Source organism: Colletotrichum truncatum, assembly GCF_014235925.2.
Source record: "Colletotrichum truncatum strain CMES1059 chromosome Unknown Contig_0008, whole genome shotgun sequence".
Classification (NCBI taxonomy): domain Eukaryota; kingdom Fungi; phylum Ascomycota; class Sordariomycetes; order Glomerellales; family Glomerellaceae; genus Colletotrichum; species Colletotrichum truncatum.
In genome coordinates, this window is record NW_027222405.1 from 3050187 (window position 1) to 3075098 (window position 24912).

The 24912-nt window shown below is 54.0% G+C and overlaps 8 protein-coding genes across 8 annotated transcripts; 4 read left to right on the forward strand and 4 right to left on the reverse strand.

The window, feature by feature from the left end:
• Window positions 1-48: 48 nt before the first annotated feature.
• Window positions 49-536, forward strand: CTRU02_212308 (transcription factor S-II; the record flags this gene model as incomplete). The annotated part of the gene is made up of 3 exons (XM_036727052.1): window positions 49-163; window positions 223-454; window positions 518-536. The coding sequence occupies 3 exons, from the start codon at window positions 49-51 to the stop codon at window positions 534-536; spliced, it is 366 nt and encodes a 121-aa protein (XP_036581296.1).
• Window positions 537-646: 110 nt separating this feature from the next.
• On the reverse strand, window positions 647-1766 carry CTRU02_212309 (deoxyhypusine hydroxylase; the record flags this gene model as incomplete). The annotated part of the gene is made up of 2 exons (XM_036727051.1): window positions 647-1157; window positions 1240-1766. 2 exons carry the CDS (start codon window positions 1764-1766, stop codon window positions 647-649), a joined length of 1038 nt encoding a protein of 345 aa, XP_036581295.1.
• Window positions 1767-2927: 1161 nt separating this feature from the next.
• On the forward strand, window positions 2928-3962 carry CTRU02_212311 (uncharacterized protein; the record flags this gene model as incomplete). The annotated part of the gene is made up of 1 exon (XM_036727050.1): window positions 2928-3962. The coding sequence occupies one exon, from the start codon at window positions 2928-2930 to the stop codon at window positions 3960-3962; it is 1035 nt and encodes a 344-aa protein (XP_036581294.1).
• Window positions 3963-4175: 213 nt separating this feature from the next.
• On the reverse strand, window positions 4176-4839 carry CTRU02_212310 (GMF family protein; the record flags this gene model as incomplete). The annotated part of the gene is made up of 4 exons (XM_036727049.1): window positions 4176-4364; window positions 4433-4566; window positions 4654-4756; window positions 4837-4839. 4 exons carry the CDS (start codon window positions 4837-4839, stop codon window positions 4176-4178), a joined length of 429 nt encoding a protein of 142 aa, XP_036581293.1.
• Window positions 4840-5600: 761 nt separating this feature from the next.
• CTRU02_212312 (molybdopterin binding domain protein) lies at window positions 5601-7052 on the forward strand (the record flags this gene model as incomplete). The annotated part of the gene is made up of 7 exons (XM_036727048.1): window positions 5601-5792; window positions 5914-5967; window positions 6024-6118; window positions 6172-6189; window positions 6239-6531; window positions 6587-6803; window positions 6923-7052. The coding sequence occupies 7 exons, from the start codon at window positions 5601-5603 to the stop codon at window positions 7050-7052; spliced, it is 999 nt and encodes a 332-aa protein (XP_036581292.1).
• A 6974-nt stretch (window positions 7053-14026) lies between these two features.
• On the forward strand, window positions 14027-14909 carry CTRU02_212313 (Ras-like protein; the record flags this gene model as incomplete). The annotated part of the gene is made up of 4 exons (XM_036727047.1): window positions 14027-14038; window positions 14112-14226; window positions 14307-14582; window positions 14668-14909. The coding sequence occupies 4 exons, from the start codon at window positions 14027-14029 to the stop codon at window positions 14907-14909; spliced, it is 645 nt and encodes a 214-aa protein (XP_036581291.1).
• Window positions 14910-16498: 1589 nt separating this feature from the next.
• Window positions 16499-20071, reverse strand: CTRU02_212314 (uncharacterized protein; the record flags this gene model as incomplete). The annotated part of the gene is made up of 1 exon (XM_036727046.1): window positions 16499-20071. The coding sequence occupies one exon, from the start codon at window positions 20069-20071 to the stop codon at window positions 16499-16501; it is 3573 nt and encodes a 1190-aa protein (XP_036581290.1).
• A 1193-nt stretch (window positions 20072-21264) lies between these two features.
• CTRU02_212315 (uncharacterized protein) lies at window positions 21265-24912 on the reverse strand (the record flags this gene model as incomplete). Its single annotated transcript, XM_036727045.1, has 1 exon — window positions 21265-24912. One exon carries the CDS (start codon window positions 24910-24912, stop codon window positions 21265-21267), a length of 3648 nt encoding a protein of 1215 aa, XP_036581289.1.

Genomic DNA, 24912 nt, shown 5'->3' on the forward strand with positions numbered 1-24912 from the left:
AAGACAGCGATACCTCAACCGTGACAATACCAACTCATTAGCGCCACAATGTCTGCCATTGGAACCCTTGTCTTCTGCAACGACTGCGGCAACTTGCTGCCCGCGTCCATGGGCACTGAGAAAAACACTCTCGTCTGCGACTGCTGCGGCGCCGACAACAAGGGTACGTCAATCACTGGCGAATACTTTGCGACACCCCCCACTCACAGTTGAGTCCTACAGACACCGGTTCCAAGACGATCATTACTCAGACGAAGCCCTCCGATTTCCCTTCCCAGTTGAGACAAAAGTTGCAATCGAACGTTCAGACGGTCGACAGGAACATCAACACCGAGGCCACGATTAGAGAAACGTGCCCCAAGTGCGGAAGAGAGGAAGTTCGCTTTACTGCTGTGCAGCTCCGCAGTGCAGACGAAGGCAGCACCATCTTCTTCACCTGTGATTGTGGCTTCAAGTATGACTTCCCTTTTGACAATGCAGTGGACTTATTGAGAGACGAAATGCTGACGATTTCCAGGTGGTCTCATAACAACTGAAATACACTAAACTTTTTGCCCGTCGCTTTTAAGTACCTTATCCCAACTAAAGATCTAATTCCCGCCCAACCTAAACGAACTACCACGTATACCCTTCCCATGTGCTTCGTTTAAGCAGCCGCCTTGGCCCCCTCAGGGATCAACGCATACTCCGCCTGCCCACTGGCCTCGTACTCAGCCATGTCAAGGGCAACGATGACACTCTCGCGTACGACCTTCTCCTTGTCGTGCAAGAACTTCAAGAGCGTCGCCTCGACGCCCTCCTCGTCACCAAGGCTTCCCAAGGCCTCGGCAGCCTCATGGCGCACCATGCTCGCCTCCTCGGTGTTGCTAAGCGCCGCAGTCAACGCGGGGATAGAAGCTGGGTGCGATAGCTGGCCAAAGACAAAGGCAATCTCGTGACGGAAGAGAGCGGATGAATCGGCGAAGCCCTTTGCCAGGGCAAGCACAGCGGGGACGGCGGTGGGCAGGTCGGGCGGCGACGCAAGGTCGCGCAGGGCGAACATGGCGCGGTATCGGAGGAAGAGGGGCAGCTTGGGGTCCAGGAGGGTCTTCTCAAGGTCCTCAACGCTGCGCTGCGACTCCTCCATGGGCGGCGCGGGGTCTACAGATGTGAAGTCGCTAAGCGGGTATAGGCGTTAGCACATAGAACATGATACCCTTGATTCCAGAAATGTGCGCGTAGTTTTCTTTGGTATCGTACCTCTTACGAAGCTTCTCCTGCTTCCTCTGCTCGGAGTTCTCCCACTCAATGCGGTCGATGGCAATCTCGCAGGTCTCTACAATGCAGACATCCTCTCCCTTACGGTCCCTGAACTCCTTCAGGATCTCCAGCTGGCCCTCGTCGCCCAGCGCGCCCAAGGCCTCAGCGGCCTCGTGACGGCACATGGGGTCCTCCTGCAGGTCCTTCAGGACAGCGCGCAGCGGCTCCACGGCGTAGAGGTTGCCGGTCTGGCCAAGGCAGTATGCGAGCTCATGCTTGAGCAGGGCCGAGGGCGAGGCGAATCCGGCGGCGATGGCATCGATGGCAGCCTCGCTGTCGGGGCCCTTGGACTTGGAGGCGACGTGCTTTAGGGAAAAGAGGGCGCGGAAACGGAGAGGGAGGGGGCTAGTCTCGGACGTGAGTGTCTGGCGCAGCTCGGCGATGGTCTGGGCCTGTGACTCGTCGGCGGCGGCAGCGATGGCCTCGAGGGCCTCGCGGGACTCGGGGATCTCAGCGGTGGAAGACATGATTGCTGTCTATAGGGTATCTGTATGCAAAGACGGAAAAGACTTGAAAAGAAAGGGTAAGAAATTGGACAAAAATAAAGCTGAAAGGGGGGTAAAAACGAGGAGAGGAAGAAAGAAAGCGAGGCGTGGGCCGATTTTCTAGAGGGTTACGTACGAGGGAAACAACTTACCTCCGAGCGGTGGTGCGGGCGGCGCGGGCTTGGGACAGTCAGTCACTGCTCAGTTTGCGGATCTGATAAAGAAACTGTAGAAATTTTGCGAGGGGCAACAGCGGGGTGTTTTTGGCTCCGATAAGATCTGCCCCTCACTGAAGGCCACCCTGTAGCCCTGTAACGGTGCCCACCACAGACCCAGCCACAGGACAGCCCGCATTCTGCACGAAATCAGACGAGGGGTTTCTGCTGAGTTTTGTGGTCTCAGTCGGAAAATTCCCGTCATAGGTCGCAGTTTTCGCACTAGCATCAACGAACAACAAGCCTTCCACGGTCTATTAGTCTAGTTGGTTAGGACGTCGGATTCTGATTAACACCAGAGCCTTCCGTAAGCCCAGGTTCGAATCCTGGATGGACCTATCCTTTTGTTTTTGCTGCCGACGTTCGTGATCTCTCTTCTTCGTTTGTGTCCCTACACCTTTCCCACGGAATCTTTACTCATGATTAGAAATAACAAGAAACTTTGTCATGTTTAGTTGTCAATAGATTGGGCATCGCTAGTGACTCTATTAAGTGGGGTTCCATCTCCGCGGGTCGACCGTGGATTTGAGTGTGTTTCGCCACCACTCACTCACAACAACTTCTTTTGTCAACCATCGCTCACTCACTGCAACCTTTATTCGCATCGGCGCATCGACAAAAGCCTCTCAATTAACAGGCTTATTATACCAAGTGATATTCACCGCTGTCAAAAAAAAACGTAGGAACTCATCTTTCACTCCTGTTACTCATAAGGTCCCCATTTTTGACGCTGCGACAGAGCCACTAGTTGAACCCGGCTTATCAATCAACTTGACATCAAGTCAACGCCGGTCCCGGAACTTTCGCCTCAAGGAGACAATATCTCATCCCGCCATACGTCTCTCTCCAACTTTGACCAACTTCACCTTCATCCACCACACACACAGACATACACACACACACATACGCTCCTCGCCAGCTCGCCAAAATGGCACCCTCACACGAGGCGGACACTGAAACCTCCGTTCAGGATGTCATCTCCAACCCGCAAAAACAAGCTCCTGAACTCGTCGCCCCAGAACCGGAGCACTGCCCGGGCCCCGAGTCCGCCACAGCAGGCACGGCAGACTCCTGTGCCGGCTGCCCGAACAAGGAAATCTGCGCCGCGACGGCAACCAAGGGCCCGGACCCAGACATCCCCATCATCTCGTCACGGCTGTCCTCCATCTCCCACAAGATCCTGGTGCTGTCAGGCAAAGGCGGCGTCGGCAAGTCAACATTCACAACCCTCCTGGCGCACGCCTTCGCCACAAACCCGGACAGCAGCGTGGGCATCATGGACACGGACATCTGCGGGCCTTCGATCCCCAAGATGCTCGGCGTCGAGACGGAGACGATCCACGTCTCGGGCGCAGGCTGGTCGCCCGTCTGGGTCCTCGACAACCTCGGCGTAATGTCGATCCAGTTCATGCTGCCGGACCGCGACGCGGCCATCATCTGGCGCGGGGCGAAGAAGAACGGTCTCATCAAGCAGTTCCTCAAGGACGTCGAGTGGGGTGCCCTGGACTTCCTCCTGGTCGACACGCCGCCGGGGACGAGCGACGAGCACCTCTCGGTGAACACGTTCCTGCGTGAATCCGGCATCGACGGCGCCGTGGTCGTCACCACACCACAGGAGGTCTCCCTGCTCGACGTCCGCAAGGAGATTGACTTTTGCCGCAAGGCCGGGATCAAGGTCCTCGGTCTCGCGGAGAACATGGCGGGCTTCGTGTGCCCCAAGTGCACGAACCAGAGCGAGATTTTCAAGGCAACCACGGGAGGCGGACGGGCGCTGGCCGAGGAGATGGGGATTCCGTTCCTGGGGAGCGTGCCGTTGGACCCGCGCATCGGTATGGCGTGTGACTACGGAGAGAGCTTCTTCGACAGTTTCCCTGATAGTCCCGCATGTTTAGCGTTCAAGGAGGTGGTGAGGAATGTCAGCAAACAGATGGGGCTGAACGAGAAGGAGGTGCTGCCGGAATAGATCTGGTCTTATGGGTGTATTTTCTTTTTCGTTTATATCACGAGTTACGTTTAAAATTCAAAGATATCCCGTTCGCGCACACCATTCTCAGCTTGAAGACTTGTATTATGTACGCTTGCTGCATACCACCATCCCGCTCCATTGTGACGGCCAGCCTGTCTGTTTCTATGTGTACCATCCATATGCCCTCAGTATGTTTTGTTTTATTTTAAATCATGCAGCGCCCAGCTTCTCTGGTATCTCCTCCAAGTCCTCGACGTCTTGTATGTCAATCACACGACCGACCTCGCTCGTGTTCCGCATCAGCTCCTTGGCGCCGGCGTAGAGCATGCGGATCTCGCTGTTGCAGGTGATGGGGAGATAGTAGAGCAGTACGTAGGGCACCGACAGGCGGCCGGAGGGCTGTGCGTCTCGTCAGTCCTATTGTATTTCTTCCAGCTGGATATTTTTGGTGAGAGGAGGGCTCATACCAGCGTAAGCGGGTAGCTCAGCAGAACGAACCGCGGGCTGTGGTCTGGTAGGTCGTCTCCGATCTCCTCGAGCGTCTTGTACACGACCTTGTCGTCATCCTGCTTGATCTCGTGCGTGTTCTTGTCGATGTAGTCTGTGGTGGCGAGCTGTAAGCAAACGTCGCGCCTCGTGTTGTCTAATTTATTGAATCGCGGAACAGACAGCTAGGAGACGCACATACAGATAACAGCTTGAGGGTCGTTCGACCGCGAGGTTCCGAGACGGAACTTGCGCAGGTGGTCCTTAGTCTCCTGCGAGAAGGTATAAAGTCTCGACTCGGACGCCTGAAAAATCGTTCAGAACGAAGTCAGCGCTGTGATCAGACGAGACAGCCACGCGGCCGGGTCAGAGAAAGCTTGCGCACCATGACTGCTTAGGTCTAAAGGCGGGGTGGGCGCTTAGGAATCGAGCAAGGAATTCGAAGTCGCCTAAGAGTGGGCGACAAAGTATTCGACGATACAATAGCTTGAGGAGTACCAGAACCAAAAATCAATGAATAATCAAGCAACCAAGAAGAAGAGTTGCTGGCTTCGACAAATGACTTCTCAGGGTCCAACGACCGATGCTTGATTCGGGTCGCCACACTAAGGACGTCAGACCAAAAAGTCAAGCCACCCCTCACTCCCCTCCCCTCCCCTCCCCCCGCTCTTCTGGCGGGCAAAAGCTGAGACCGGCGTCCAACTCAGTACCCGTAAGCACCCAAAACAGCAGGCCCCGCCATACACTAACAGTACATAGCAGAGAGCTGTGAGAGGATGCCCCACCAGTGACCTCACCCGCCGACTAGTGGGGCTTACAGCTGGTATAGTGACGCCGACATTCTCCCAGGGCACCTCCGAACAACGGCGGCCACTCGTTCAAGTTTACACTGCAAGCTCGCGACTTTCAATACATAGCCGTCCGTCCATTTTACTTGACGCGTATCCGCTCCGTTCATTAACTTGATTCGTGCGATTCATCAACCTTCCTTTCTGCAAAGCCCGCAAGAGACATACGCACATACAATTGGCCAGTATCCAAACCATTGCGTGCGTTCCCACTCATCCGCAGTCTTACCGTTGGTCATTCCTTTTTCCTTCCAAACATCGTTCCTGACAAAACCCAAAATAGACACGGTCAGAGAGCTCCATGTTCTCCCGCCTGTCCCAGCTGTCTCGGCATCTTCCCTCGGCGCAAACAATAGTAAACGCCGTCAAGCCCCCCGCCGCTCCGAGCTCCGGTCTCGCCCGTAGAATCATGGTCTCGGCGGATGAGCGAAACACCCGCATGATCCACACGGCGGCGTGTCTGATCATCGGAGATGAAGTTCTCGGCGGAAAGGTGACTCATTGTCCGTATCCGGCCTGAGATTATCAACATACTGATGCATTCGTAGACGGTTGATGTGAGTGTGGCCCCGCGTCATGGGGTCGACCTAAAGGCTTGGAAGGCGTATTAACCCATTGGTCAGACCAACTCGGCCTACATGGCCAAGTGGTGCTTCAACCTAGGCATTGTAAGTTGGCATCTGGGACCAGTAGAGGCCCTATGCCAATGCTGACCCGAAACTAGAACCTGAAGAGAGTCGAAGTCATCGAGGATGATGAGAGCGAAATCATTGAAGCAGTACGGCGGATGAGTGACCGCTACGACTTCGTAGTCACTAGGTTGGTACTCCGAGCCGAACAACTTTGAGAAAGAAGCTAACGGGATATTACAGCGGCGGAATCGGGCCAACGTAGGTTTTTGGACTAGCCAATTCACAGATCATTGCTCATCGATGACAGGCACGACGACATCACTTATCAATCAATAGCCAAGGCCTTTGATCTACCTCTGGTCCTCAACCAGGACGCTTTCGAACGCATGAAGAAACTCTCCAAGCCACACCCGAATCAGCCAAACTTTGACTGGAACGTCGACTCTCCCGCGCTGCAGGCCAAGCTGAGAATGGTCATCCTCCCTACCGATGAGAAGCGCGATCCCGCCAAGCAGTTCCTCTTCCCCCACGATGATCTCTGGGTGCCGGTCAACGTCGTCAACGGCAACATTCACATCTTGCCCGGCGTTCCGCGGCTTTGTAGGTCATCCCCTAGAGACATGAGTCCGGTAAGGACCGACTAACACGCCGACAGTTGAGAAGCTCTTGGACGGACTGAAGCCGGTCATTGTGCCCCGACTTACCGACCCGGAGGGTAAGGGTCTCTGCCGAGTTCTCATCTCCACCCCGCTTCCGGAGAGCGCCGTTGCTGCTTATCTGACACAACTCGCGGCCAAGGTGGAGCCAAAGGGTGTCAAGGTCGGCAGCTACCCTCGATGGGAACAGAACGGTACGGTGACGCTTGTCGGAAGGTAAGTTGACATTTACTCGGGCCGCGCCGCAATTTTGATTCCATTTTCAGGGTTCCCTCTGAGAAGGGAAAAAATACCACCCAAAAAAAAAAAAAAAAAAAATACTAATCCTCTTACAGGGACCAGGCGTACATCGAAAGCATCATAGATGAGGTTATCGAGGGCGTTCAGGGTAAACGTGTATACGTTGAAGGAGAGGATGACACCGCCGCCGCCGCCGCCGCCGCCGCAGCGAGCAAAGGCGAGTGAGTGATTCTGTAGAAACTCAAATTAGTTAGCTAGCAAAACCCCCCCACGATCCGAAAAGCATGGCGCCGATGCGGCAATTACATGTCCTTGTCGTCGGATTTCCCGACTGTAACCTTGTCATCTCGAATAGGTGATTACACTACTGCACGACCATGGATGTGGCTGTTTCTCGCTGCGCGGTAGATGCAATGTTGTTGCTGGTCATCGGCTTTCTGAATTTGATACGGATACCGAGCATCACAACTACCTGCTCGGTGTCCAGACTCGGATTGGCTCGCCGCACTTTCGTGACGCTGCCGTACGATAGAGAGAGAGACCTGGGTCTCGTCCGGGTCAACCTGGCGGGAGGCAGGCGGCGCAAAACGCGCAAAGACCACACGTGGGGACGGTCCTCGCCAGACCTGGAAGCCAATTTCGGCCCACGTGGAGAGCGAGGTGGGAATCAAATCGCAGATCTTCTAATGGTGCGGGAGAAGGGCAACTCTCGCACAGACTGACTCGACGTCGCAAGACAATTGATCCCGTAATTCCAGACGCTGCCAACCATCCATTTGGCCAGGGTCGAAAGGCAGGCTCAGTATCGTAAATTGGGGTTTCGACGTAATGCATCCCCGGGTACCCGTATAGAGGTGTGGTTACCACGCGCAGATTGCAGATTAACAGCTGCAGAGTCAGGGGCCGATCGAAATGATTCTACTTGGCTTCTAGAAAAGTTGTTGTTGTTGAGCACGCCGTGGGGGCAGTCTTTTGTGTTACCAATAAGATAATAGGACCCGCGAGCGAGATATGGCATCCAGTTACCTACCGATTGGAGACTGGCTTCGTTTCGACGGGAGATGAGTGTGGGTTGGAACTCGGTGCTATCTTGGATTAATGCTTGACAACATTTGGCTAGGTCCCCGTCGCGTGACGGCACGATGGGGCAGTCGCTTGCGGATCCTTATCGACGACTTCTTTTGGCGTATCCGTACATAGCAATAGGAGAATCCTCTGAAGACTCCTAGCGACCACACTTCGGTCACGCTATGCCTGTTGCATCGAGTCAGCCGAATATGAAGACGTGATGGAAGGTCGGTTCATGCTCCACAAAAGTATGTCTGCGAAGATAACCCAGTCGTTGTTGCAAAGGTCACCTCAAACGACATGGATCCGTTGTTCATCGGTTGGCCTATCGGGCATTTCACCACGCCAAAGTGATCCCGCACTGTGCTCTGGTTCAGCTTTGGGGCCAGGTCCCTTCGGGTGTCAGGAAAAAAAGACCAAATGTGAAGCATGGTTTAAGGTCAGGCCGGTGCTTGTATATCGGTGTTGGGGGAGACAAATGCCCGACATGATAATACTCCAGGGCCAGCTCTTGATTATCGGCCTCATCAAGATGGTAATACCCATTACTGACTTACTATGCCCGACTCGGCCGCAGTCTAGGGCCGTCCTCTGACCCAGACAAGGCTTCTAGAAGCTAAGACCCAACACATTTATCACAACGCCTTGTAGCGAAGCGATCACTAACAAGGCGACGTGTTTAGTGCCAGCGCCCAAATCCGGGGCACGAATTTAGTGTTCACTAGATGTCTAGGCTCCAAGGTTATCCACTGTCTAATGAACCATAGAACAAATAGGTTGTGGACCATAAGTCGCTGAGAGGCGATTTTCCCCATTAGACAATCATTCGTGTGGTATGTTGGGTGATACGAATTTGCTTGACACGGCGAACGGCCCCGTTAAGGTGACTTGCATCTTCTGTTGTGGGTGTCGTGCATTCATCCATCCCCAGATGGCCTGTGGATGCCCCTGTCACCTCCACTTGAAAGACCAGAAACCTGTCGAGGGGATCAAAAGAAGAGTCCTGAGCGCAACATCATGGTAGATCGACACAAAATGCTAGTAGAACTTCGAGTAACACGATCGGCACTGTCTTACTGGTTATGACAGCTTGGAACGGATAAGAGGCCGGACGCGTGGGACGGTGCGATGGAGGATGTACTCCTGCGCTTTGGCCCTTGGGGCATTTGACCCTGCACGATTAATGGCGCCTTCACGAAATCCGATTGACGGTTTGGGTCGCTGGACCCGAAAGGAAGTATATAATGAACTTGGCGTATTTGGCGGTGCGCATGGACAGCCACTCAAGATCTGACGGCTCACGAGGCGTTGGCTGGCGGTTGTCTGACGACAGTCGCAGCGCAGTCAAGGCGCTCTGGCAGAAGGAGGAGCGAAGTTGAGATGTCAGGGCAAAGCAAAGTTGGCCCATGTCCGGGTGGTCTGCAGGGATGTCAGTATGGGCGACAGTGTTCCGGTCTGGAGTTTTGAGTTATGTTGCGGCGAAAGTTTAGCTAAACGGAAGATGACAATCCATGCCCATTCTGACGCTTCATTGCTTCAACACGTCCGGGGCAGAAGCAAGCTCGACCTGCTCTGTCATAATGACAGAAGCCACCTAGCAGCTTTTGCGGTATGGGGTGCAGTAGCCCATGCACTGTTGCGCCGTTGAAACAGAAAGCTTGAAGTAGCCAAAGAATGAACGAGGGGATGTCCATTACAGCGCTACAACTGGAAGAATAGGAATGAAATGTGATTAATAGTCCGGTCCTTCATGACAGGCATCATGGAGCGAGGCCTTGTGCCAAGTGCTTGCTGCCGTTGCGATACCGTACCATATGGCTATGCACACGGTATAAGCTCGTCTTGTAAGCCGTCACCCGTCTTCCGTCTTACGTCTTCATTCAATTTCAACGTCAACTATACCCAGTTGGTCTTATTATCAAGATGGTACTCTGTAAGTGGATTCCGCGTGTATGCCAGTGATATCGAAACTAAGCAGGTCGCGAGAAAGGTCAAGTAATTGTGAAAGGCATTTATGTTGGCCTGAGCACATCATCCCCGTCTCTACGGACTTTCTGTTATCTCCACTGTCTTGAGTTGACCGCATGCAGCTGGGTGCGATGATGGCGTACTCGGGCAAGGGTTGGGTAGAGCCAAGTCTTTGAAGATGGTGCTCAAGTAGCCGCATTCGGTCTAAGCTGGGCTGAGGCGGTGCATTAACTCATGTCTAGGGATAGATTCTTTCACAAAAAGAGAGTATTGGTATATCAGATAGTAGCACCGCACTTCAGTCCGTATCATCAGCCGTATCAGCGAAAACTTGGGATGAGTGCCGATGTGGCACCTCATATGTGTGAGAGGCGGGAGATATTTAGCGTTCCAACGCGTTGCCCCTTGCATCTTTGCAGTCGTGACACGTCGAGGAAGTTCCGTTGTCAGATTGCCGTGTGCAGCACGAGGCATTCAAGCAAGACGGCCAACAGAGACTCGTCTTTGTCGGCTGCCGTAAGGACCGGTTCAGGCTGACAGGCTAGCAACGACTGGAATGAGAATTTCTATAAGATGTCACGATGTCTGGGCAAACATCGCCGCCACCCGACAACACACACACACCAAGACTAGCTGATTGACATGTCGACCTGGCCATGATTGTGTAGTGTAAGCTGAAGGCAACACGAAAGGTAAGGACCTTGCTTTGGTGCCCGGATGGTCAAAGCCGCCTAACGGACTTCCACGTGGACGCGGGGAACGCAAGGAGGCTCAAGTTCCAAGGTGAAGAAAGGAGGCGACGCAAGCAGATGGATCCGTAATAAAGCTGGTGGCGATTTAAAGCACCGAACCAAGGCTAGGATGTGGCAGGGAGCTGTCGAGGTTTGTAGCAGGACATTTTACATTGAGAACAGGGGTTTGAATGTTTGCCGATGGCGAGGCGGAGTTGAGCGTTACCTGCCATAACAACGAAGGGGGGCGACGAGGCGAATTTAGATGATGTTGGGGCGAGACCGGAAAGTTGTAGCGATGGCTCTCTCACTGCAAAGATTAGCTTAGGGTTGTCGTATCTTTAACTTTTACCTCGGGACGGTTGAGGGCAACCGGGAAGAGATGGAGGAGGTCTAGGCCGAGCAGCCCTTGATCAGGGTGAAGCGCAGTACGAAATGTAGAGTTTTTTTTTCATGGTGTTGTTCCATGGGTCTAAGAGGGAGATGGACATGAACGGGGGACACTGTATACACCGTGCCAATTGAAACCGGAAGGCACGTGTGGCCAGAAGAGCCCCCCTGTCTGCTGCAGCTTAGGTATCCACATTTCCGCCCCTTTAGCTACATATGGTCATGCTCCCGATTCCACTTATCGCCAATCGTCAAGGCACGGTAAAGCGGTTGGACGAGGAGCCCTGGAGCCCTGGATGAATTTATCGTCATCCTGGCCGTTGATTGGGAAAGGATTGCGGCTGTTTTTTTTGTTTTTTTTCCTTGTCATATTGTAAAGTGTCTCTGGACGACAGCAGTGACGGATAATGGTCGATCATGAACCGGCTATAATATAACCAGTTTGGTCAAGGCTATCTTAGTCCCACGCATCACCAACAATCGGCCGAGGCAGAGCCGTGGATTTTGATGCCTTTCAGTGGCTGCCAGTGTTGTAGGTGGCACAGCTAGATAAGTAGATGACGAAGAATCAACCCAAGCAAGGGCAAGAAAAGGCGGTAATGAGGTGTCACTCACTTAGCGGTAAAGTGAGATGAACGCGCACAGAAAGCGAGGTAACTCACCTCACTTGACCTCGCGTGTTATTAAAGCAATCAGACCAGTGGGGCTGTAGAACGAGGGAATGCGATACGTCTTTTTGCTCTGTTACCGTGTCGGGGGGGAAGGGGTTGTTTAGTGAGATGAAATGACTGAAGAATTGGGGGCGGTTCCAACAAGAGAGCCCATGTCGCACCACCATGAGACCAGTAACATTGATTTCATTTGATCCTGTTTTTACGCTTTAGTATTTTTTTTCGTTTTCTTTTGCTGTGAAATCACGATCTGGATGGGCAGAGACGGGAAGCTGGGGACGAGGTTTCGTCTACTCGCACTAGTTGCATATTTGCTCTATGGCAAAGGTCAATAAACGAATAAGCCCACTGTTGTGCTTCCCTGTCACAGGATTTGGGAATTGCCGCTGGCGTCGCTGCATTTCTGCCAGTGTTGGTCCTTGTTCAACAAGTACGTACCTCGGGCCACTCTTCCCTCTGTTGCCTTACAAAGTAGGATTCCCCATCTCACACTCGCATCTCAATTCGACCTGCGCGAACCGCAGTACAACACATGCGGATACCACCCCCCCAGTCCGCCTTCGATATCCCTCACCTCATTGATCGATGAGCTTGCGCTCTGTGGCGTCCCCCCCCCCCCCCCCTTGGAGTCTTGGGCCCCCTCGCCTTCTCGCTGTTAAAGTCTGCAGGCGTCTGCACTGGGCCTCTTTTTATGGTTCCAGGCCCCCCCTGCTGCAGCCCGACGCTACTGCACAAGAAAGCCGCCGCGACAAACTCACCAAGAGTTCCTTTTTTTTTTCTTCTATCCCCAGTCAAGTGGCACTTTCACCAGAGCCATCTTCGTTATCCGTACTGTAGTTGTCACCCGAATTTTGTTTTTCCCTCTTTCGGTGTATCTAAAGGAGGACGGCCAATTCCATGGCAAAGTAGGATTGCACTCGGTATTGACTGCCAATACGACCACGATTTTAATATTCTCATTCCCATGCCCAGACCTCGTCGGAGTCCGGCCCATGCGACTACCAGTCAATGAAGCAACGTTGGCGCCAGCGCAATAGCGCTTCCGTCAGATAGATGCTAAATAACCTACGGATGTGTGCTGCTACCTCCCACTGCACTCTGTTTGTTGCGTAGCGCATGCGTACCCTAGCATTAGTGTGTGTGCCTCGAGAAGTGCCTGGGCTGTCTGCAACTGTAATCGTCAAATCATAACTTGAGCGCTAACACCGGGCCTGCGCTGACCAACCGCATCCACCCAATTCTGCCTTGAAGCAAGAGAAAGCGACTAATAGGAAGTCAAAGTGCCTGGGTTAGGTAGAGCGAGCGAAAAAGCGCTTGGTGTGGCAGAAGCCGCGCGCATTGGGTCTCTCGTCTCGTCTCATAAAAAGGAGGAAGAGGAGGAAGGGTGAACCGAGAAAAAAAAAAAAAACCAGGAAACAGGAAGTATCATTAGAGACCGAGATGGGGGGAGGACTGCTGGCACTCCCAGTGCTTCTAGAGTGTACTTCACTGTACTGGTTCCTAGGTAGTAAAAGCCATGGTTAAGGTACCGTTTCTGGATAAGGAGAGAGTGAGAGGGACCAGGCAAGGACAGTGAGAAACAGAGACGGACGGAGAGAAGGAGATGACAAGAAGGTCCAGGCAAGGCACAGGGCGGGTGCTAAGGCCGGCTCTGGCACCAGTGTAGGGAGAGGTAAGGTGAGGTGCCTCAGGGAGGTAGGTAGGTGTACGGATAGGTACCTTGCCCTGTTTCTGTGGGAAGTAGGTACTTGCCGTTCCTGTTCCCCTCCTTGCCAAAAAAGCAAGGGCCCTCGAAAGAGGTATCCGCAGATACAGGGGAGGGTACAAATTGGCTTGTGCAGGGCCATTACGATTTTCCGCCGTGCTGCAGCTGCAGGAGCAGGAGCCCCGGTAAAAGGGTAAAAGGGACCTGCTGGATGGCCCTAGGCAAAGCAGGTTACCTTAGGTAAGTGGCTCCTTCCTTACGACTGGACCGACCCGTTCCCCCATCTCCACATTTTGCCAAAAAGCCCCCCTTAGCAACGAAACACCACCCCATTCTCTCGTTCTCCTTCTCGAAAGACTGTCTGCTGTCAGTCCCGGATTTCTGCCATCGAACCTCGTCGTTTCACCTTTAAACTTCGCAATCCGGCCTGTGCCGTCCTAGATTCCCGCCCGACGTTTCGCTCGCTGCAAATCCGCCTGAATATCAACCATTCGAGCCCCTTCCCGATCTCCCATCTGGTCCATTCCCCTAGTCCGCCTGGCTCCTCCTGACTTGCCATCCGGATTCCAGCGTCGCCTGCCTTAGCTGCTGCTTCGAGCCATCAACAAACACCACGAGGAAGCCCGTCGTCATCATCGACATCTTCAACCACATACACACATCACAATGGCCTCCAAGGTTCGTCTCTACATGTTCGCATTCCTCATTCGTCGTCCAGCCCCCGTTGCTAACCTGTCATGTCATCTCGCAGTTTCTGAGGGAGTACAAGCTGGTCGTCGTCGGCGGCGGTGGTGTCGGTAAATCCTGCTTGACCATTCAATTGATCCAGAGCCATTTCGTCGACGAATATGACCCGACAATCGAAGGTGCGTCGCTCGACAGTTCCCATCGTCCCATGATGCGACCGCAAATTAATCGCGTGCTAACCTCATCATCCCATTTGCAGACTCCTACCGCAAGCAGTGCGTCATTGACGAGGAGGTTGCTCTGCTCGACGTCCTTGATACCGCCGGCCAGGAAGAGTACTCGGCCATGCGAGAGCAGTACATGAGAACAGGAGAGGGTTTCCTGCTGGTCTATTCCATTACTTCGCGACAGAGCTTCGAGGAAATCACCACATTCCAGCAACAAATTCTGAGAGTGAAGGACAAGGACTACTTCCCCATGGTTGTCGTCGGCAACAAATGCGATCTGGAGGGTGAGAGAGAGGTCACACGACAAGGTATGATTCCTGCCACGCCGCATTTTCTATCCCAACTGCTGCGATATGAAGACTGACACTATTTTTTTTTTCTTTCGCTCTACAGAGGGAGAGGCTCTTGCCAAGTCTTTCGGCTGCAAGTTTATCGAGACATCGGCCAAGTCCCGCATCAACGTCGACAAGGCTTTCTACGATATTGTTCGCGAGATCCGGAGATACAACCGCGAGATGCAGGGCTACTCGACGGGCAGCGGCGGCGCCTCAGGCATTAACGGCCCACCAAAGCCCATGGACGTCGAGAACGGCGAGCAAGAAGCAGGATGCTGCTCCAAGTGTGTAATAATGTGAGCGGTTTCTTTGCGACATTGAGAGAGCGGGAGGGGGGTAGTGGCGAACCGAGCGGCCACGGGCATGGAAACATCTGGGCCTTGACTGGGCTGGTGGATGCTGGCAGGATGCTAAATGCACGGTTTCTTCGTCCAGACTCTGAGGCGGCCCAAGCTGGCCCTCTACTGAGTCAGGAACGGAGACGACATGTTGACGCGGGGATCAATGATCAAAAACTTGTTTGTGCTGCATCGGACGGGGAGTCGGATTCTGACTTGCTGCACTTTTGGACCATGTTTTCTTTCAAGGGCAACTTCATGGACATGGCCGCGTCACTAGAGATGTATGGATGGCGCGGGGAGGTGTGTGAGCCTTTTGACAGGGCTGTCAAAGGGTGTCACTCATCAGATGTCATGGAGAAACCATAGGGCTACGGGCATGTTTGTTCACCAGCCTGGTTGATGGCCTCCAAACCTCGCGAGGGGCAGACTCGAGATTCTTTACGCACTGGGGGGGCCATTTTGAGACCAAAAATCGGCTCGTCTCTGTCTCTTCTTTATATCGGTACTCCTTTTTTCTTCTTTTCATACTGTAATTTTCTTCTTTCTTCCGAGACACCGCGAGGTTTCGAGGTCAGAGTCAGTGGTCAAGTCATACAAATTCCCTTTTTTCGTTAGTTGAACCCAGAGGTTATGCCTGTTTTGGATTTCATGTGATGTTGACGAGCCAAACATCCGCTGTGTCCTTGTAGTGTCGGGACTACGCCTTTGGTCATGTGAGTAAGAACTCCTGTGGTTTTAGAATACTGTCTTTAATAGCAATATGAGGTGTTGAGCTTGAAGCTGTACTGATGATGTGTGGATGGCGAACTGTTCCTCTCTCACGGTATTTGCTACTTGGTATGAAGTAAGTAAGCACAAGTCTCGAGCCATGTCCAAGATTCAACTACGGAAAGAAAGCATCACCAAATGATGTGACCAAATAGCATCAAACGAGCTGGTGTGAACAGAGAGAATATTCACGTCCCAGTTCCAGTTCCGGTTCTAGTTCCAGTTTCAAGTCCGCGTACCCAGCAGGATGTTGAAGTGGCTCGCTCGCCCACCTCTCAACAACTCACATGTCGAATCCAACCACTCACTCACATTCACAAACACATACACAGCCCCCTGCCTCATTAACTAATGCAGCCAACCCCCCTCCTCATGCAAGAAATCTCAACGGCTGCTTTACGGCCCCCTCCGTCGGCATTATCGATCAACCACCCGCATAGCCTGAAAGAAAGAAAGAAAGTACGAAAGATGTCACAACCAAGAATGCTTTCTTTTTCCATCGTCTATTTCTTTCCAAAACAAAGCTGCAAGCCTCCGTACGTTTCACCACTCACCGCCATGGTGGTATTCACCGAAACCTATGCTAAAAAGTCTCCGTCCCCCGTGGTTATCCAATCCTAAACCGCGACCAATCCCTCGGCGTACGCTCCGTATGCTTCAGCGGGCCCAATCACCATATCCTGCTCAGTCTCCCTTACTTCCCCAATGTTCCCTACCTCGTCATAGCAACAAAAAACCACAGGTCGTTCATCTAAGGAAAACCCAACCTACAATCGGAAATTATGACGGCATGTCAGCAGGAGGAGGAGAATGAGGAGGCGGCAGAACACTGCCCCAGTGCTGCTTTACAAGCGTCGCGGGAACCGTCCCGCCCAACCACCGCTGAACACCATCCCTCAACGCCGGCTCGAAGCTCTCGGCCACGACACCCTGGCAGTTCAAGCACAGGTAGACCAGCGACCCCAGGAAATCCCCCCCGAGGTCCGTCTTACCGGTGCCGCCGCCCTTGCAGAAGAGACACGCGTCGGGGCCGTAGTTCGCCACGGCCCACTCGGCCACGAACATGGTTTGCACCATGAGCTGCGTCGCCAGCCCCCAGCGGTGATGCATGCAGAGCCTCCTCCCCAGGATCTTGAGCCCGCACATGCATCCCGTCAGCGCGTGCGCGGGTTTCCCGGGGGCGCCAAAGTCGGCCGCGGCCTTTTCGCGGCCGGAGCAGGCGTCGCAGGCGTACGCCCGCATCCTCATGAACTCGCCGTGTGTCAGCGGCTGCGCGCCCTCGAAGAGACTTGTCTTGCTCTTGCCGTCGCAGCCGTCGCAGACCATGTAGGCCGTTGGCCGGACCATGTGTTCCAGGTTCTCGCAGGCGGCGCCGTTTGGCACGGGCCGGTTGCATCTTTGCCCGTTGGCAGGGCTGGTCTGCCACTCCTCGCAGGTGCGGTTGTCGTTACCTTCGGGGTTCCATAAGTTGCCCTCCGCTAGGGGTTGATCGGGGATGGAGTTGAGGACGTTGAAGCCCGGCTTCTTCCACTTCACCAAAAGACCCTGGAGGTGCTGCTCCTGGGCGGTGGGGTTCGCGGACCTGGCGAATGGTTGCCGGGGTGCGGCGCCGGGTTGGTCAGTGAGCTGCAGAAGGATCCGCTCGGGGCCCGGGACCCGCGCTTGCTCGGGCACTTCGAAGAGGTCCGGGATGGGGTAGTGGCGGAGCTCGACGGGCACGAAGCGGGCATCCCGGCAGAATGCCGTCATCGCGTCCCGGACTTGGCCCAGGATGGACTTTTGCTCCTTGTCCTCTTCAGCCTCGGCGTTTCGTATGTCTGCTGCCATTTCCCGCAATATCGGGTCAATTATTTCGTTGGCAAGCCGTTCTGCATCCACGTCGCTCATAACGACATCCTCACCGACGATCCGCTGGATCTCGTCCAAGTTTTGCGGCCGCCCTTCAAACGGCGCCATGCTCTGGGGCGCAGCGTTAAAGTCGTTGAAATCGTTAAAGTCCGTCACCCAGCTCTCCCAGTCCTTGCCATTCTGCGTGGCCTCGGCAGCGGCGAGGTTGTCGCCAAAGTAACGGGGGCTGCTCCCCACCGGCGTGTTCACCCGTGTGGCATCATCCCAGTATGAACCCTTAATTGGTGAGAAGGAGTTCCAGAAAGCATCGTATTTCTCCCCGACGCCTTCAGAGGTTGGCGTAGGGGTTTGTGTTGACGATGTTCCCGGAAGTAGTTGTTGTTGTTGTGAAGCACTTGATGCGCCGCCGCCTCGCTTGGTAGACCGCGCAGGTTGTAAAGATCGAGGTGCCCTCTTGGACCGCGGCGGGTTTCTTCTCAGGCCATCCGGGGCAGCCTCAACCCCTCCATACTCCCGCGGCAAGACATTCTGCGCCTCAGACCTATGATGTTGCTCTTGTTGCTGTTGCGTCGGCTGGACGTTCGTGACCACCCACTTTGGCCTATTCGGTCCGATGAGCTCGTTTTCGGGCACATCCCACCGAGAAGTATCCACGCCTCCCGGCCCGTACCCAAGAGCCATGTAGTAGTCCGGCGAGTCGGCGCCAGTCAGGTTCTCGTCACGTCTGCACCGCCCTCCGCCGCCCAGAAAGGCGTCACACTGGGACCCGAACTTGACACAGCTATCGCACGGCCGCTTACGATCGCAGTTGCGCCCTTTCATCCGACACGTCACACAGGCAACGAACAAGTGCCCCGTGTCGCCCGTGTTGCGCGTCCAACCGATCAACTTCCGGTCCGGGTGCGGCAGCTCCACGGCGGGCTTTCCCGGTTCGCGCTGCACCATGCAACGGAGACCCCAAGCCGTGCATTTGGAGCACGCAAAGCCAGTCGGGCCGTCGAAGCCGCGGCAGGAATGGTGGTTCACCCTGCAGTTCCCGCACTTCCGGTTTCCTATGCGGTTGACGGATTTGCCGTCAATGACGAGGTGGTCGCCGTGCCCCGGGTAGACGTACGGTTCGGTGAACTCCCGCTTCGTCCAGGGGTCGACGCAGCGGCGGCCCTTCTCGGTGCAGGTAAGACACTTGTACTCCCCGAGTCTGAAATCGTTGATCCACGAGCAGGGCGTCCAGCGCTTGTTGTCGAGCTCAGGGATGCAAGCCTCGCACAGGTGTCTCCACCACGGCCTCCGTCCGGGTGCGAGGTCGCCGTCACTCGGGTCCGGCCGGTTCCACATCTGCTCCGCCGCCGTCGACTCGCCTTGGAGCGTCCCGTTGGCACGTCTCTCGTTGTACGCTTCGCAGAGCCGGCCTTGTCTCCTACACGGCGTGCACCCGATCTTGACTTGAATGTCGATGTCGCACATCTGAGGCTTATGCGCGGTCCGCTTCTTCTTGCATCCGGCACAGCAGCTCGCCTCACTATCGGTGTTGGGGTATAAGGGCCGAGAGTTTGCGAAGCGCTTCTGCCAGTACTCGCCGCCGCCGCGGACCTTGCATATGTGATTCGGGTCGGCGAGGTTGCGGTACTTGGTGCACTGCGAGCACTCGATCTGCTCGGCGTGGTTCGCGTCGCAGTCCTTTCCCTCGTTGCCGCCCGCGCTGCAGTGGTCGCAGGAGCCGTTCTCGGTGAGGTTGTGAGGGGACTTTATGCGATGTAGCGGAGGACGCTGGATCTCAGGCTGCTGTTGGAACTGGCCCGTCTTACGACGCTTCGCGGATGGATCGTTCGGGGCCACCGGTTGGCTACCCGCTGCGACATCGAGGTTGCGCTTGCGGTTGCGAGAGACCTTGGCGCCGGCGCCAGGGAGGAGCTCGTACTCGCAGCGGACGTTGACGGTGACGCATACGTTGCAGGGGCGTTCACCGGAGCAATGGTGCCGTCCTTTGCGACAGAAGTTGCAGGACTTGAAATAGTGTTCGGGGTCCTCTGGTTCGGCCTGGTGCTGGATGTGTTGTTCTTGTGGAGCGTGGTCTTGGGGAGGCGAAGGGTTAAAGGTTGATTGGCCTGCGAGGAGATAGTTCTCGTTAGCTTCGGCGAGGAGCCCGATGTTGAAGTTGCCAGACGGGTCCGAACGCAATGGCATCTGAGGCGGCTGCTGCGGGAGAGATGATTGATAGCCATAGAACCCATCTGAGGATGGGGTCGGGGGGAGATCTTGTGGTGTTTCCGGTAGGTATCCGTTGGGTGAGTGGTGTTGTGGGAGTTGCGGTTGCACCTGTAGCAGTCGAGGATCAATATATTCTTCTAGCTCAGGCTGCTGTGGAAGTTCTGGCTGTTTCGCCTTCGGTTCTCCCGAGGGTAGCGCAATTTGATCAGGGACTAAGTTAGAATGTAGCGACTGTTGCTGCGTAGATTTGTGCTCTCCTGTAGGAAGGGCAATGATATCAGGCACTCGGTTAGACATGTTGCGCTCCAGACGTTGGACATGTAGCTCTCGGTGATTTTAGGCGTTCTGTTCTGCGATTTGTCCAAGTTCAGGGCGTGAAATCGTGATTAGAAGATGGCGCTTATAGGAAATAGCTGATCACCACAAGCAGAAACATCCATCTTGGGATGGTATTGGCTATTTGTGCTTTCATTTGCCTTCGTCCTCGGTAACGGTTGCACCTTGCTACAAGGGTAGACATGGATAAAGAACGATAATAGTACGGCTTCTCTTGTCATTGATGGCTAGTGCTTTGTACTAATTTGGGCATCGATGTCTTTATTTGTCAATGCTGGTTGTGCACACAGCCTGTCTGTCACATTGAAGCCAAGGACAACTGTTTAGAGCCCCCCCCCCCCCTGTGAAGGCTTGGTCAAAGAGACTTGCTTGAGGAATATGGATGCCATCGGGATTTCCAACTCTTTTGACCTAGGCCTATGTTCAAAGACTGATAGAATATTATGCAAAGCTCAATATCACAGCATAGGGGCTCACGACGAATGGAACTAAACAATGACTTTGGGCCATTTGACACTGATATCTCTGAGAAGCTGAAACATTTGAAACTAGTCACATGGCTACAAATTGAACCGTAACTTTTCTTACTGAGAACGCAGGCTGTGTATCACTTAAAATAATGATCTTGTTAGCAACCCACATGCGCTAATACTTGCAAGAGTCACTTGAGCAGGAGACATGTCAAGGTACCAGGAAAGTTCCTGCTGCTATTTTATTCTCGTTCTTGGCACTACATTGTATTAACCGACAACCCAGATACGCATTGCGTTCCACTGCTCTGGAAGTCGTAACCAGATATGGTACGATTTGTCTACTAAACCACCCATAACGCCGATCTGAGGCTCACGTCTCGTGTGTAAATCGTCTCATGCCATCCACTAGCCAATGCTGACTGCAATGCAGCACGGCGTGAGCACTCTCTCAAAAAGCAAAAGTAGTCCTTATGCCTCGGGGTATCAATTCAGTTTACGTCTCCTTTCGCTCTCTCTCTCTCTCTCTCTCTCTCTCTCTTCTGACTAAGGAAAATAGGCTGGTGGTAGTACAGGTGATAGCAGGACTGTTGTTGCTGCTTAATGTCATTACGTCGTAAGCCCACGGTTATAGTAGCATGCCGATGGCCGCCGACTATATTGCTCGTGAGGGAAATTTTGCGTTTATTCGCTGGAGTCGACAGTGTCGAGCCAAATTCGCACTGCTTCGCGGAGTGCGCTTTCTCGGTCCCGGTCTGTATGGCTGTTGGTGTCTGCGTTTTCCTGGTCGCGTTCTTCGATGACGTCGCGAATAATTTCATCCAAGGCCGACAGTACTACTGTCTTACATTGATCGCGGGGCACTTCTTGAGATGCCATTGGAATGCGAGGGGTGTTATGCGAGTCGACTGATGCCGAAGCTTCACTATTGCTGCGGTCCCGTCGCTTACTGGTTGATCGAGAAGAGTTTGACGAGCTCTGTTTGCTCACTTCATTGCTCTGAGCAATAACTCGTTCAACTGCCTCGATCAATACTTCGTCCAAGCTTGCAATTGGTTCTTCGATGAATTCGTCGTCCAGTTGTGTTTCGTAAGGTAGGATGGATGGAGTCATAGGGGCCGCGCTGTACGAACTGGAGCCAGCAGAGCCGAGAGGGACTGACCTATCCGAGAACGGCTTGGGCCGGATAAGTCGACGGTAGCGAATCCTCATGATGGTATGTGTCGTTGTATCTGCAATGAGAGCATTGCTGACGTCAACCCATCGGTCCGCTGGTTGTTCCATCGAGTAGAACGGCTGCGTGATGAACGGAGTGGGCTCGGCTCTCATGGACTTCTTGATGTCCTCCATGAGATCGTCTTGAGGGGGTACAGCCTGAAGAATGAAGTCCTGGTGGTAGCGCTGAAGAAACCCAGTCACGTTCATGGGAGAGTCTCCGTCAATTGTGATCCTCGAGAATTGTTCAAACCCCTCTAGTCCGCTGCCGATTCCTGGCGTCGAGAGATACCCGCTGCTTGATGGCGAGCTTACTGCAGTCTCAAAAGACGTGATGTAATCAGGGAAGGGTATATCAACGTCAATGACTCCATCTTCAGCATTGATCGATGTTTTAACGGGGGACTGGAAATCACCACTTGGATCGGGAACCCGCTCGGGAAAGGTAAATCTCTCGGGGGCATCTTCAATGGCTTGTTCATCAAACCCACGAGGCGTATTAGGACCATTCCCGTTGCCTTGGTTGTTCTGCCCGCGATCTTCTGGTCGGCGAAGACCTTCAGTTCTGGCCTCTCTGACCATTTCTGCAAGCTTGTTTCGACCGTTATGCACAGATTTTGTCGGAGAGGTCGGGTTGCTGCCGTAGGGGTGATTAGGTGTTGTAAGGCCAGTCGAGTCCCTTCTTTTTCCATTCCAAAGAGTGCTAATAACACTACCCCATCTTGAGCCTGACATGCGCGAGTCGGTACTCGCTGTGCTCACATGTCCTGAGCTTTCTCCTCGCTTCAATGTTCTCTTGAGATCATCTGCGGCGACACTTCCGCTGCTGCCAGGCCTCAAACTTCGCCGGTTCTCAAATCTCTGCGCGGTAGTAAAGTGCGGGATGGTAGTTTCTGGAGTGATTGTGGTTGTCGTCGCCGCGCTGCTCTTCCTGCTAATCTGATCATTACCAGGAATGGGAAGATTAGATCGAATCGAGGCCGCATCTGAAACACGTCTCTCATGACGGCTTTCCATGCTCAGATGCGCCAACTGAGGCGGTACGCCAGAAGCCCGCGTACTTTGACTGACAGTGCGGGAGTGTGAGGCCCGCCTTGGACCAGTTCGTCGGTTAATCTTGCGACGCAAGGACTCTTCTCGAAGGATTGGTATGATGAGCGAAGGGGGAGACTGGGAGAAGGCCCCAAAGGACGTGGATGTACTTGGTCTATGGGGACGGACTGAAGAGATGTGCTGATGCGAAGGCAAAAAGGCAGAGAGGAGGAAGAGGAGCCGCCGCGCCAGCATCTTGTCGTGGGCGATGATGACGGTTCGTGCCGGTAATGACAAGTCCTCCTCACCCTTCGCCTTTTGTTGCTGATGATGCTTCCTGCGATACCATGCCGGACTCATGGCGTTAAGCCAGTCGGTGTGTGTTGCAAGGAACCCGGTAAGAAGGTTGAAGAAGAAGAACCCATGTTCTTTTTCTCCAGCCTTTTTCGCCATCCACCTGGCTTCGTCTCTCCAAATGCCCCACCTTCCTTGCGCGGTGATGACGCGCTGTGCTCTCAGACCAGTAACGACTCTCACCCTTGCCAGGTTTGCTTCCTGTACGATGTTCTCCTCGTGCTGCAAGCAATTGGGTGACAAGGCAATTACTTTTGCGTTAGTCTTGGGGGGCTTGATGAAGTGCGGTTCCTCGCGCCTGCCGCTCATCGATGGGGCTCTGCCAGCCCATGACGAAAACGATGGAGGGTAGGGATCAGGGGAAGCAATGTCCGCCTGCTTGAGCAGCCCCCCAAGTGTAGTTGCAACGACCCCCTGGAGGTGTGTCAGTGTACGCATTATAATATCCCAGTGCTGAGTAATGGTGTCCATTCGGTCATCCACATCGGTCGAACAGGAAGAATCTAGAGAGTCAATGGGAAAGCCAGATCCCGAAAGAGTCCACCCAGAGCGCCGTGCAGAACTCATGGATGATGGGAAGGACTCTTGTTCAGTGTATGAGCTGGCGCCGCGAAAGGTCGACCTGATGGCGGAGGGAGGAATCGGCTGGGCAGATGTAGGGGGAAGCTGGATTACCAGCACCACGGCGTACATGGGCGTGCGTTTTTGTTTGGGTTGCGGTTTCTTCTTCTTGGGTGGGTTAGTATCATCCGCCGACTGAGGAAATGGAAAGCCGGTATTCTGGTCCGAGAAGCGGCTCAAAGGAGTGTCACTCTGTGCATCAGTGTCGTCACTGGGCAAGAGAACGGGGAACAATCGTGTGATGAGGATTTTCCTCCTCTCTGGGAGACTCCGTGGAGTTGGCGCCGAGGAGTTGAATCCTTGTGGTGGTTGGATAGGCGAAACATTGTCCGATGTGTAAGACTGAGCCAGTCTGCTGGAGCGCATACTTGAGCGGCCGATAGAACCACGGCCGTCGCCGACGTAAGAGCCTCCATACTCGGGTCGATTGTCAGTCGGAACAATATGAACCTTTGTCGAGGTGCCTTTGTAGGCCATCAATTCCGAGTTTCCAAAGACGGACCCAGCAAAGGCATGAATCTCGTCATTGTACTCACGTCGTGCGCGCTGGAGTTCTGTCTCAGCTTGAGATTGAGTTCGGCCTTGCATTGAGGCCCTGCGGTCGAAGGCACCTTGGCGGGGTTGGGGACTGTCCGGCTGAATCACCAGTGGCCGTGATGTCTGGTTCAAGCTGCTTTTTCGAGGCGAAGTAGGAGCTCTTTGAGAGTCCTGGCCAGGAATACCCGTCGCCGGGCGATCAGCAGTGTTTGGTGGTTTTGGGGGAGCGGGATGGCTGTCGAAGAGAAGCTGGGCCGGAAAAGAAGCCACGGCATCTTGCATGATGAGGAGGCGAACATGCCGAGTATCTAGATCAATGTCGCCGTCATAATCAAAGGCACTTGCCATGGACGCCATAGGAAGGGCAGAAGCCATGGAAAGTGGGAAAACTTGATCATTTCGATGTTGATATAGTGCCTCAGTGTCTGGGAACAGGAGGTTGCGGGTGTGGATGTCTTCCTGCATAGACTCGAGGGATTGTGGGGGGTCTTTGTAAGTATTGTTATTGGCTTGTGATGGGGTGGGAGCGTTCGCAGCACTTCCAGTGCCCAGGTTGAAGAGCTTTCCCAGCAT